The sequence below is a fragment of the Rhinoderma darwinii genome, chromosome 8 (genome assembly GCF_050947455.1).
Source record: "Rhinoderma darwinii isolate aRhiDar2 chromosome 8, aRhiDar2.hap1, whole genome shotgun sequence".
NCBI classification, from domain to species: Eukaryota; Metazoa; Chordata; class Amphibia; order Anura; family Rhinodermatidae; genus Rhinoderma; species Rhinoderma darwinii.
In genome coordinates, this window is record NC_134694.1 from 88,412,659 (window position 1) to 88,427,253 (window position 14,595).

Consider the following 14,595-nt stretch of genomic DNA (forward strand, 5'->3'; position numbering starts at 1 on the left):
ATCTCCCTTGTTCATTTTCTCTTAAACGCCAAATCAGCAATTTTTGATAAATATGAACCTTGATTTTAAATCAAAAATAATGTTTTTATACTGCATCTAGACTGGTTTTAGTCTCAAAATATCTGTAGTGAACAGTTGTTTTGGAGTATACGTAACATTTTCTGCAAAATAACATGCTGATAGGTACTGTAAGGTAAAAAAAAAGAAAACATTGTTGAATTGCTAAAGAAATATTAACCTGGGCATTAAGAGTATAGGGCTACATGGCCTCTTTGGCTAAGACACAGGACACACAACCAAAGATTGCTGTGTGATTGTCGTGTCGAGCTATATCACAGTACTAAAAGTAAGTGTGGCCGCATTGCCACCCGCAGATTGGAGCAACCCCGACACTACAGTTGCAAGAATTCCTTCAAGTTTTTACTTCTTCAGACTATACTATTACGTCACGGCAAACTGCTGGTCTCAACGTGACCACATTCACAGTCATTACTGCAATGCACACAACACAACACAGCATCCCACAGTGATCTTTGGCCGGGCGACCTGTGTCGCGGCCAAAGTCACTGTGCAGCCCCAGTCTATTAGAGAAGTTTTCCAACCACAAACCACATAAATAGGATAATCCACTAATAAATGGGGGAGGAATCCTCCAGCTCGCCGATCCTATGTCCGAGCCCAGACAGCGCACGGATCCTCGTGGCGTCACACGATGAAGATCAAAGGCAGAAAGAGAGAAACTTGATCCAGTGCGGGGTTTAGAAGGAAGTAATATTCCAACTTTATTCCAAATGTATTTGCAACACGCCATGAGCAAGGACAAGTCACTTGTCAGAAACGCATAGGTCCGCTATATGATGCATCCACCCCTTTGCATATGGACTTTTTAATACATTTGGAATAAAGTTGGAATATTACTTCCTTTTAAACTCAGCGCTTGATCAAGTTTTTCTTTTTCTGCCGATAATCCACTAATGTCTGATTAGTGGGGTCAAAAAACTAGGACTCCAACCAATGCTAGAGAAAGTGCTGTGTCTCCTTCGGTTTTTTCCATGGAACATACCCCTAATAGGGCCTTTGTATGAACTCGAAACAGCCCATTCTCTAGAATGGAAGCAGCATTGCGTCAAAGCCAATGGCCCCAATAACATGTCATCAATTTAGTTCTGGAAAAACTGTTTTGTTGCATTTTACAACTTTAATAAGTTCCTAATTGTAATTTGTTTAATATGTTGATTGCAAAAGATTGTGCAATAGTTTAGCCGCTGAGTATTTAATGAGATGCAAACAATTCTTTTCTAAGATTGTTCTTAGTCTGTTAATGGGAGGACAGTCATTATAATGGGGCCAATTGAAAAAGACTGCGGCAATAAAATGAGTATTCAGCTTGTCAGGTGAACTCCAATTATGATGGCAGTAATTATTGTCAATTGACAGAAAAAATAGCCTACACGTAAGATCAGTAATAATACAGAAAGAGATACACTTACTAATGCATCTGCTTTATGCTTCAACCTTTTGGCTTCCTGCATATAATAATCAGCATTATGTAATCTGTAATTACAAAGCATAAAAACATTAGAAACAGACGTGCGTCAGCTGGAATTAGTATGTAGTCCTGGCAACCTAGTCTCAGAACTTTGTTAAAGTGGATTTCCAGCCACTAAAAATTGATGGCCTATCCTCAGGATAGGCGATCAATAGCTAATGGGTCGGGGTCCGACTCCCGGTACCCCCGCCGATTAGCTGTTTTGAAGGGGCCGCAGCGTTCATACGAGCGCTGCTTCCCCTTCATTTCTTCTTGCTCACTGTGAATAGTTGACACACATTTAGCGGTGATTCACAGGTATTACAGCCTTTTCTCCCATTGAAGTGAATTAGAGAAGAAGGCTGCAATACCTGTGAATCGCCACTAAATGCATGTTGACGATTCACACTGAGCAAAAAGAAATTAAGGGGAAGCAGCGTTCGTGCAAGCTCTGCGGCCCCTTCAAAATAGCTAATCGACGGGGGTCAAGGGGGTTGGACACCAACCATCAGCTATTGATGGTCTATCCCGAGGATAGGCAATCAATTGTTAGTGACTGGAAAACCCCTTTAAGGTTTGTGTCAACCGTATTTGCGGACCATGCTCACAGTAAGAAGTATAGAATCACGGACATGTCCTATTTTTTGCAGCTCATTTTGTACAGCCCGGATACACACCCGTAAATATACGGGTAGGTGTCCTTGGTCGATAGAAATTAATATACTGCTGCAAACAGCTTCCCTTTGATTTCAATGGGAAATATGCTTAGTTTATAGAGGCGTTTTTTACGCCTCAGAAATAAAAAATGCTGCATAAAAGTATGACATGTCACTTCTTGAAGTGTTTTACGAGCTGATTTTTGCCAGTAAAGTCCTTCCCATTTGCTTTAAAAAAAATGCTCCCGAAAGACACGTCAACTCGGTTCAGGGGATTTAAAGCTCTTTATCGGAAAAACACAGTTCTGTCCGCTATAAAGATATAATACAAAAATGATTCCATAAAAATATGGGCCAGAATGCTGTTCATAGGTGGTCAATGACTTTAGGCTTATTACCTATAATTCTGTTGTAAAAAACAGATGCCAGGTGGAGTTACAGCTATATCGTAATTGTCATTGCAATATAATACAACTTACGTTTCATCAAATGTTATCTTTGATCTTCGAGAATCTGTATTTCCATTGGTTACAGCAGGTACTGAAGACCATAAATCTGGTTCTGAATGATGCTGACTGTTCTCAAGGACAATGCTTGGGGGTCTGCTATTATCTTCTTCCTGCATAAACAATAGACACTATAATGGTTGCTGCATTTTCCAGAATATATCCATACATATTGTGGATACTGTAATTTAATATATCTGAATAAGAGGTTGGTTAAAAACATTTAATTCAACTTGTTCCTAATGGAAAGTAACATGGATGCATATAGTATTCACATGACCTCTAAGGGGTTTCCCCATAAGCATTATTTATCACCTATCCATATGATAGGTAATAAAAATCTGATCGGTGGAGGTCCAACTGCTGGAACCTCCACCAATCACGAGAACGGGCTTACCTTGCCGTTCTTAAGAGCCCCATAGGAATGAAGAGGCAGTGCGCATGCTAGGCTACCGCTCCATTCACTTCTATGGGGCTGCTGAAACATAGCTTGAAAAAGCGAGATAACTCCTTACAGCATGATTACATGCTATAAAATCTCTGTTACTGGCATGATCAATTATTTTGCTTCTACTCTTCCCAAATATAGGGCTGGTCTTCTGATATGAAGTATTTGCCACCCTTGAGCCAGCAGGAAGAGGGGCCCAGTTATTACTGCTATGTGAACACACCATACAGCTACACCATTCCCCTTAATTTTAAATATATATATATATATATATATATATATATATATATATATAATATAATATATATATATAACATTTTAAATATATATAATAATTTATTTATTTATATATAACATAATATATATATAATAATAATTGTAAATATATATATATATATATATATATATATATTAAGATGGATACATACTATTTGTAAGGATGATGCAATGTCTCCTATCCTACAATGCTAATCTTATTTATACAAATGAACACCAATTAAAATAGAACTCAATCAGCATACACCATAATAACAATATAGTCATTACAATGGCAAAAAAATAATATAAATATGTATTAGATATTCTATTGTTATAATGTATTACAATACAATTGGCCTTATCTGCTATTTGCAGAGCCTCCAATAAATAAGTCATGAATGGGGGAGGGGGTAGTGTAAATCTTCACATGGTTTGTAGCCCAGAGATTGAGTTTTAGGATAAGGTTATAAGAGATAAAACTGATACTTACACAGCTTACTTTAGTATTTGTTATTGTGCTGCCAGTCTTTTTGTGTCTTGTGGAAATTAATGGGACGTGCACCGTCGTTACACTGCCATCCTGACGGAAAGAGCTGTTATCACTGGAGTGTCGCCTACGAACTGGTTCATCCCCCAAAGGAGACAATAATGGAGGAAACATTTTTTCTTCTCTCTTTTTTGCTGTCTTTTTCACCCTAGACAAAATAATCAGAACATACAGGAGATATTTAGGAGACCATATTCAAAACTGTGTCAGTCATGTAAATTAGATATGACCTTAAATGGGTTTACCAGTTTCCAAAAATTATAAACAATAAAAAATGATGCCAGGGTTCCCCTGACGTAAAGCTCCAACAGAACCCATGAACGGAGTCCCGACGCAGATGTGAGCGAAGCCTACGCTGTGCAAGGGCATGTTTTTTTGCGGGGAAAGATGTTGTTTTTATTGGTACGTACGACTTTTCAATCACTTTTCATTCCAATTTTTTTTTTGGGGGGGGGGGGGGGGGTGAGGTGACCAAATAACAGAAATTCTGCCATTGTTATTTTTTTTCCTATGGTGTTCATCCAAGGGGTTACATAACAAGATATTTTAAAAGTTCTGGATTTTACGGACCCAGCGATACCAATAGTAAGGTTTTTCTGAGCTTTTAATATATTTTTTGTACATTATTAAAAATGGTATTTTACTGTTTCTTTTTTTTTTGTCCCCATAGGGACCTCAAACAAGTGGTCGTTTGATAGTTGGTCCAATACACTACATTATGTATGCATTGTGCTATTTATTGTCTCCTTTTAAGCCCTGCCTTAATCCTATATGACTGCGCCATACTCCCCCTTGGCAGCTGTGAGGTACAGACACGTCACATGTCGCCAAGGGGTTGAATCTGTCCTGATCACTTCCTGTGTTACAGATGAGGTCTTCTAATAACAAGAGCACAGATTTCATACATATTTCAAGCATGAAAAAGGTCCTATAGCAGGACGGAAACGTTGCAGCTTGTGTTGACTGAATAAATCACTTGCTTTTCTACTTCGGAATGCTGTGGGATTTCTTCTACATTTATCTATAATCCTTGGATCAGGATTACCGGCCTGCACCCGCTACCATTTTGGAATTATACTTTGAGTGCTGCTTATTTCTGTTTGTTTTTATATATATATATATATATATATATATATATATATATATATATATATATAAATATATATATATATATATAAAAAAAAATCTATATATATATATATATATATATATATATATATATGTATATATATATATATATATATATATATTTGCTGCTGAATACTTTGTTTCCGTTCAATGACATAATAATAACTAATTACTGTACTGTAAAGAATTGCTTTAACTCAGATACTAATACCAGAGCAATGATCCAGCTTACTGCCGATGGAACTTAGTACCTGAAAGAAGGTGCATTTAAACACGCCAAGAGATTTATAGAGCTGACAAACCTTTTTCATCCATTTTATGAAGGAGGAGGCATCATTAGCGCACATTAATTGTTACATATTGTGGAGCTGATTGTTCGCTTGCTTTGGGCTGTAACTGCTGTAAAAATGGGTTTTTAATTGCAATAATAACCAATTGTGAATGAATTTATTGGAATAATTAAAGATGTTTAATGACTTAATTTGCCAACATGTTTTTGTTAATTGAAATGCAACGACAAACAGTTAATACAGCGGAGGAAGCGCACATGCCTCCAGTGGATTTATGTATGAGAGGTAAGGACGGGCAAGAGCTAGACATGGCATGGGGATTTTATGTGAGTGGCTTCATATAATTTATGTAGATCTTTTCGATGTAGAATAATTACCAACATGTGAATCCTAAACAGCCTAAAAATGTTACTGCTAATGTATAAATCATTTACCTTTTTTTTATGCATTTGATTGATCACTTAAAGATGTTACAGCTAATGGCATCGCCAGTATGTCATATAGCTGTCCAATTTAATTTCATTTACAAGTTGTGAAATATCTTTAAGATTTCCCAAGACTGTCGATTAGCTCGACTCTTGGTGCCAGCTATGTTGAAAAAGGCACCTCACATCCTGAATGTTGGAATAGTAACTGAAAATGAAGGTGAGTCTCAAATAAAGTGTTTATTTGTAATGGCAATTCACCCCTTACACCCTTAAAAATGTAATTTGAAGTAAAGTGTTACAATCATTAGGTATATTGTGTTTATATTCCATTGATGCTGATATGTCCACCCTTTTCTTGAATTGCGTTACATTATACAATTTGTCATGATACAAATTCAATACAGTCTTTCACAATCCAGTGATAAAATGTATACTTTAACCATATACGTTTATTAACATGAGCGTCTATGGAGAATGGATGTCCGATGGATGGCATCACCAGAGTCATCCGTCACAGCCATTCAGTCAAAAAATACGTTAAAAGTATACGTTTTTTTTAACTAGGGAGTCTACGGGTGACAGATGGCCTTCAGATGACAATTGTCAGAGGAATCCGTGTCAACTGCTGATTGACTGACCTCAGCAGCTGCAGTGCGTACTATACAGTACTACATCCCTGCTGATGCAGAACATCATAATACATCATTTCAGATGCTGCAGACCTTCAAATAAATCTATGGTGGACAGGAAGCTCCCACTTACTCTCTAAAAATAGGTTCTACAGCATCTGTTGTGTATAATAAAGAATAAAACTATAAATAATGACAATTTTTAGTAGCCACCTCGGATATATAATAAATATATTTTTATAAAAAATAAATATATATATATATATATATATATATATATATATATAATTATATAAAAATAGATCTATCTATCTATCTCATATCTATCTATCTATCTATCTATCTATCTATCTATCTATCTATCTATCTATCTATCTCATATCTATCTATCTATCTATCTATCTATCTATCTATCTATCTATCTATCTATCTATCTATCTATCTATCTATCTATCTATCTATCTATCTATCTATCTCATATCTATCTATCTATCTATCTATCTATCTATCTATCTATCTATCTATCTATCTCATATCTATCTATCTATCTATCTATCTATCTATCTATCTATCTATCTATCTATCTATCTATCTATCTATCTATCTATCTATCTATCTCAGATCTATCTATCTATCTATCTATCTATCTATCTATCTATCTATCTATCTATCTATCTATCTATCTATCTCATATCTATCTATCTATCTATCTATCTATCTATCTATCTATCTATCTATCTATCTATCTATCTATCTATCTATCTATCTATCTATCTATCTCATATCTATCTATCTATCTATCTATCTATCTATCTATCTATCTATCTATCTATCTATCTATCTATCTATCTATCTATCTCATATCTATCTATCTATCTATCTATCTATCTATCTATCTATCTATCTATCTATCTATCTATCTATCTATCTATCTATCTCATATCTATCTATCTATCTATCTATCTATCTATCTATCTATCTATCTATCTATCTATCTATCTATCTATCTATCTATCTATCTATCTCAGATCTATCTATCTATCTATCTATCTATCTATCTATCTATCTCATATCTATCTATCTATCTATCTATCTATCTATCTATCTATCTATCTATCTATCTATCTATCTATCTATCTATCTATCTATCTATCTATCTATCTATCTATCTATCTATGTATCTATCTATCTATCTATCTCATATCTATCCATTCTTTCTTTCTTTCTTTCTTTCTTTCTTTCTTTCTTTCTTTCTTTCTTTCTTTCTTTCTTTCTTTCTTTCCGTCCTAATTAATAACTAGCAGTAAATCAGATGTTCTTGAGCAATAGTCAAGCTGTTTACATGTCTTATAAAAGGGATGCTGGAAAATGTGTTAATGTTTACACTCAATTTTAATAGTCCCTCTGGAACTACAATTGTAAAATAGTATCTGATGTTCCTTAGTGCACTCTGCTTAGTGGCAGAGGCTTTCGTGAGGTGTAAATGAAATAATGTGACATAGTTATTAATAGATGTAACTTGTATATGATGACAGAGTCATTGCCAGCAAAGGTTGCTGCTGGCAGAAATTCACAAGCTCTCAAGGTGAATTGTAAAGGTTAGGTGTCTCCTCAGCACAGCTGTTTAATATATATCATCTGATGTCTAGAAGCAGTTACATCAAGCAAAGCCGAGAAAGCAACAATTCAGTGATTGCTACAGTATACTGCAACAAGATGAATAAATGCTCTCTAACCCGCAGTCAGGATGTGGGTGAAGGGTAGACAGAAGAAAACGTTCAGGAAAAGGAACTTCTCATATATGAACTTTGAATTGTACAGCTTATTGTGACTACTTTAGACTGGAGGTGTATTCTGGCTTCAGCAAATAAAGCCTGTTCATTGTAAAAGGAAAAGTGATACAATTTATACTTTTTGTATAAATTCTTGTTCAATATCTCTGCTTGCAGTCATTAAATGGGAACCTTCACTGTTTCCTTCCATGGGATAAAATAATAACAAATGTTTTAGTCATATGAGGAACACACAGGTAATATTTATTTAAGGGATTGCATGACCACGGGATGATGGCTACAGTGTTAGATACATTTTAATATCTTTACCTTGAGTTTCAAAGACTTTGCTCCACCAATGTTCATAGATGTGATGTAAATGGCAAACATAATGATTTCACATACCTGTCTATAACAGACCCCTACTGAACAGAAGTTTACATTAAACCTACTCTGCATGCATGGAAAAGAATGGATCCAAATATTTAATAAAACCTTAATCTGAAATAAATTGGCCAAATAAAAGTAATATCAGTATGGATGGATTGTCATAAAATACATAAGACAAACGACATTAATCATAATCAAAGGGTTAAATACTCACTCTTTAGTGCTAGACGTCCTGCTACTAGGAATGGGAGAGATGCATGGAGGAAGAAGACAGGGGGTGATGGTTTCATCCACGCGTTGCTTTTTGCAGTCCGTTTGCGGGTCATTGCTTTCACACTGCTTTAAATGAGATTAGTAAACATTTCACAAAGTTATACAGGTTAATTATTGTAGTACAAACAAGTATTTGTAGATGACATGTCCATTACTCATGTATTGGAACCCGTTATATATTTTTTATTAAAATGTCTTTAATCCTGCATCAATGGTACCCGGCAAGATCCCACAGTCTATCAGGTGGACAGAGAAAAGCGAATAAAACATGCACTCAGGAAGACACACAGCTCAATGCACAACTAGACTTTCCAAAAAGTTTAACACTTATCTATCACGAGATGAAGAAGTTGTGTCAATGGTTATCTCTGCTAAATGAGTCGATTCTTAGCAGGAGACAGACTGAAAGGCTGGAATATTAAGTCAAAGAAAGTTTGAAAGGTCATTCCCATAATTTAATGTTATGGTATATCGCTACTATATGCTATAACATTATGATCAGCATGGAACCCGCATCTGGACCCCCGCCGATCAGTAGAACACACAGTTTCTTTTTCCGCATTTGTCCTGCACAGGGATCTCCTGGCGACACCTTGTGCTGGGAATTGCAATACAGCAAGTGAAAGGAGCTATGTGGTAGTCCCCTGCACAGTGGCCAAAAAGCATCATTGAGGAAATCAGTAGATTTAGTGGGGAAATCAGTGGATTTAGTGGGGATCTAAGCAGTTAGACAATCATTGATCAGGAAGTGATGGCATATCAATATAATTATCAATACTGTCATGTGGTGCATGAAGTTAGGAGTCTGCAAAAAATGGGGCAAATTGTGCCAAATTTATCACAATAGCACATGTGGCATAATATATTTCACAATTTGATAGACATATTATCCATTTCATCGTGGCTGGTCTATATATGGTAAATTTGGCACATTTTACAACTCCTCTTCGTCACATCTTTTTTTCTACATACTTTGTTAAGGTTTAAAAAGTGTCCAATTCTCATTATAAAGTGAGTTTTATGGATCACAGATAATTTCTTCAGACTTTCTACTTACAAAGTTTTAGGGTAAGTTCACACGTAGCGTAAATACTGTGGATTTTCCGCAATGGATTACCGTAGCAGCAGAGTGGATGAGATTTTAACAAATCTCATCCACACGCTGCGTAGTTGCTGAGTGGCAAAAACACTCAGAAATTGACCTTTGGTGTAGTTTTTTAATCTGCAGCATGCCAATTGTATTTGTGTTACCGCTGCTTTTTTGTAGCGGGTTTTCCCAATTGAATTCATTGGGGAGGTAAAACCAATAGCTGATGTTGTATTTTTTCCAGTGGAAAAGCAGTGAAGACACTACTCAGAAAAAAAAAATCTTATTAAAGAGGCTCTGTCACCAGATTTTGCAACCCCTATCTGCTATTGCAGCAGATAGGCGCTGCAATGTAGATTACAGTAACGTTTTTATTTTTAAAAAACGAGCATTTTTGGCCAAGTTATGACCATTTTTGTATTTATGCAAATGAGGCTTGCAAAAGTACAGTACAACTGGGCGTGTTTACAGTAAAAGTACAACTGGGCGTGTATTATGTGTGTACATCTGGGCGTTTTTACTACTTTTACTAGCTGGGCGTTCTGACGAGAAGTATCATCCACTTCTCTTCAGAACGCCCAGCTTCTGGCAGTGCAGACACACAGCGTATTCTCGAGAGATCACGCTGTGACGTCACTCACTTCCTGCCCCAGGTCCTGCATCGTGTCGGCCACATCGGCACCAGAGGCTACAGTTGATTCTGCAGCAGCATCGGCGTTTGCGGGTAAGTAGCTACATCGACTTACCTGCTAACGCCGATGCTGCTGCAGAATCAACTGTAGCCTCTGGTGCCGATGTGTCCTCGCTCGTCCGACACGATGCAGGACCTGTGAGTGACGTCACAGCGTGATCTCTCGAGAACACGCTGTGTCTGTGCACTGCAAGAAGCTGGGCGTTCTGAAGAGAAGTGGATGATACTTCTCGTCAGAACGCCCAGCTAGTAAAAGAAGTAAACACGCCCCGATGTACGCACATAATACACGCCCAGTTGGACTTTTACTTTAAACACGCCCAGTTGGACTTTTGCAAGCCTCATTTGCATAAATACAAAAATGGTCATAACTTGGCCAAAAATGCTAATTTTTAAAAAATAAAAACGTTACTGTAATCTACATTGCAGCGCCTATCTACTGCAATATCAGATAGGGCTTGCAAAATCTGGTGACAGAGCCTCTTTAACCAGAATTCTGTGTTTCTTCGTCCAGGCCAGCCTACTGAGATGATGTTTCATCCCATGTGACCGCTGCAGCCAATCACAGGCTGCAGCGGTCACATGGGATGAAACGTCATCCCAGGGCTGCAAAACATCAGGACATCGGAGGGTCGCGTCGCCATGGTGAGTATCTTTTTTTTTTCACAACGGACACTACGGTTTTTCGGCCAGAATTCCCTGTGGTGCACAGGGCAGATATGCTGTGTAGTTTTACGCAGCTTATCCGCCCTGTGTGAACATAGCCTTAACGTGTGGTATTGGGCTGCAGTCTAGCTCTTTACTGATGGTATCAGAACAGACAAGCATTACCTTTTTTAACATATACAAATCTTTATTTTATATGTTAAATATCATTCTGTGGACTTTTACCATTTTTTTTATGGTACTGCAGAAGTACTTATTATTTCTATAAGTCTTCCCAGTACATTATTTATAGCATTCAACTTTGCAGAAAAGCTTATTTAATATATGTATTAATTTCCGACCTAAATTTGTATTTGAAGGATATAGAGTAAAAACAAAATCCTCATATGGTTTTAGGCTAGCTGTGGCCTGTAAAAGTTATGGAACTTAACAAGATGTGACTGCTTGAACCCCTCTTTTAATCATGAAGAGTGATACACAGCAATGGCCTCAGTACTCCACAGTAGTCACATATTAGTAAAATGGTGCTCAGAATTTAGACGTAATAATAACTTTCACATTGCAAGTACAGAAGTACTGTAATTTAGCCTTCAGTGGGTCACGGGTTTAAGAGATCTCCTTTCAAAGTGCTACAGAAGAGTGGATGAAGAATATATTCCATTTAACTAATGGGATTTAATGAGTCTCTTCAACAGTTTTGACCTTCTTTTGGTGTATGTAGGTCAGCTCTCCCTTATGAGCCATGTAATGAAACACATAACATCTATATAATCTACTGGAAACATACTGTTTGGGGGCACTGGCATACTGTCAGCACCAGAATTGAGACCTATAGAAATAGTCACTTAGGAGTACATTGAACTAATGACTCTACTGCGCTTAACAGGTTACAGTCCCCATATATTCATCATTACCATTATATTTTAAACTAAAACACAGAACTATATTACTGTACAGTTGTAGTATTCTTTTAATGTACAGTTATATGTCCATTATTTTCAGCAGCCAATAAATGAGTAAAGCGAACTGAATTGTAAGAATTGCTGCATAGACATAAAAAGAGATTCAGGTATAGCAAATGTAGGGTTATATTATTGTTGTTATAGTAAATTATTATATGTATTCTTGCTAACAAATAATGCACAAATTATAATATTACTAGATTACGATTATTTAACCCTGGTTGGGTTATTATTGAACAATATGGTCAATTAGGATTGACATTGATTTTTATTTTTCATCCTATCTAGAATTTTATTTTCTATATTTACTAAAATATTATGAATAATTTAAAATTGTAGACAATAGACCAGAGGCCTCAAACTTGTGGCTCTGCAGATGTTGCAAAATTACAACTTCCTGCTGCAGTTGGGGCATGCTTGGAGTTGTAGTTTTGCAACAGCTGGAGAGCCACAGGTTGGAGACCACAGCCAAAGACTATAGACAGTAATTTCAAAGAGGATTACCATTGACATCCTCCCCTATCTATAGATTACGATTACTGCAATTAGGAGTGACTTTATTAATATTAATTATTTTAATATATGTGTTCATATTTTGTATAAGAAACTTCCAAATCTGAACCATTTTTTAATATTTCTAGTTTTAGAAAAAAACAACAATATATTATAGCGGTATTCCCATCAAAGTGCTGTGATTAGCAGCTAATATAAAATATACTGAATCGAATCGGACCCGAAATAAATTTTGGGAAATCTGCCCATCTCTAATATTTATCATATATTTCTATAATGATTGCTCCAAAGACATAGAAAAAAGATCATTTTGTTGACAGAGTATATAAATAGAATCATAGACAACAATAAAAAGTGAAATAAAGGAAAACATTTTAAAACGGCATATGTATAAAATAATTTGTATGGAAATTTTTAAATAGTTCCTAGCACAATGGATACAGATCTTTAACATGACTGTGATCTGAACGTAACACTCAATCCGAAGGAATCCTTCGGTATCATGAACTCACCTTGTGCTTTCTTCTGGATTTTGTGGAGTTTTTCTCAGTGGCTGCGGCTGGTGTTTGAGGCTTGTGTTTGAAACCTTGGTCTCTGGTTTCATTCTTTAAGACCTCATTCTCAAAAGTCTCTTGACCTGGTATTCTGGATAGCAGACTGAGATCTATTTTCACCCATAAAGACTTAATCTCTTCAAATTCCCTCAGTGGTGATAAAAGTTCATTTTGAACCACAGGAAGAGGAGAAAATGGTTCCTCCAGATCATTATGAGTTTGATCAAGTGAAATACTGCTGCTATTGCTGGTTAAGCTGCTGACACTTAAGATGTTGCTGCTACAGTCTTTTGGCTTAACCAAATTTGTAGGACCAGTGCATGCCTTTGAAAGTTTGACTTGAAGGACTTCTTCTTGATCAGTGTTTGAATCTGACGCTGAATCAGTTTCAATAAACTCCCTAGACTTAGGGACTATTTTACTTGCCCCTCTTGCTTTCTTTTTGTCTGATGCACTACCTGTGCAAGTCCTTTGCTCCTTTCTTGGAGCAGTTTTAGCAACAGTGGCTTTTGTCCTTGCTTTTGGTAGCTCTGGGTTTTCTCGTACATCTTTTTCTTTGGGAGTGCTGCTGGTGGGGTTTGGTTTATTCCAAGAGTAGTCCTCGGCACTTGATGTTCTTTCAACCTTTTTTGGTTGTTTCTTAGCTACAGCTCTTTGTGGAGTGGGTTCATTAAGAGCTGGTGACTTTTGTTTCGAGGGTTTTGGCTCTGGAGGTTTTTGGGGAACCCTTGGTTTGTTTTTCTCTCTAACTGGACTCAAGAGCTCTTTATCTTTGGGAAGGGAGTCTGATTGAGAGCTAACACTACTAAGTTCCCTTTTATTTTCTTCTTCAATCTGTTGGTTATTCTGGGGTGCAGAATTATTATCGGAATGCACATCAATTTGGTTGATAATTATTGTTTTATTATGTGGATTGACTTTATTTAACCATTTATCCAGCTGCCATTTGTTTGTTGATGGGGGTTCCGGCTGTAAGGAAAACCAAGAAAATATTGTTCCAAGAGGAATGTATAACAAATTCCTTTAAATAAATTTTATAAATTTTCTCAAAACATTCTAGTTTATTTATAGAAATGGCTAATTAGCAAGCACATTGGACCCTTTTGTTAATTTAAAGCAGTGCCCCGGAGAAATCTAAAATCTAACAAAGTAAAAATGCTAAATAATCCCATCAAATGATACATTTTTTTAATGTTAATTTAATGTAATCTCTGTTGAATACTAAGCAAACAGATCTCACATTTTTTGTATACCATATACGCAGAACTA

General features: G+C 36.3%; 1 protein-coding gene across 1 annotated transcript in view; it reads right to left on the reverse strand.

The window, feature by feature from the left end:
- The window catches only part of AFF2 (ALF transcription elongation factor 2), a 413,486-nt gene that overhangs the window by 27,858 nt on the left and 371,033 nt on the right, over positions 1-14,595 (reverse strand). Inside the window, exons 11-15 of the mRNA XM_075835883.1 lie at positions 13,285-14,295; positions 8,795-8,919; positions 3,887-4,091; positions 2,664-2,803; positions 1,491-1,554 (exon numbers count right to left, since the gene is read on the reverse strand). Of these exons, the coding sequence (XP_075691998.1) occupies positions 1,491-1,554; positions 2,664-2,803; positions 3,887-4,091; positions 8,795-8,919; positions 13,285-14,295 (1,545 nt within the window). The remainder of the gene's footprint in view (positions 1-1,490; positions 1,555-2,663; positions 2,804-3,886; positions 4,092-8,794; positions 8,920-13,284; positions 14,296-14,595) is intronic.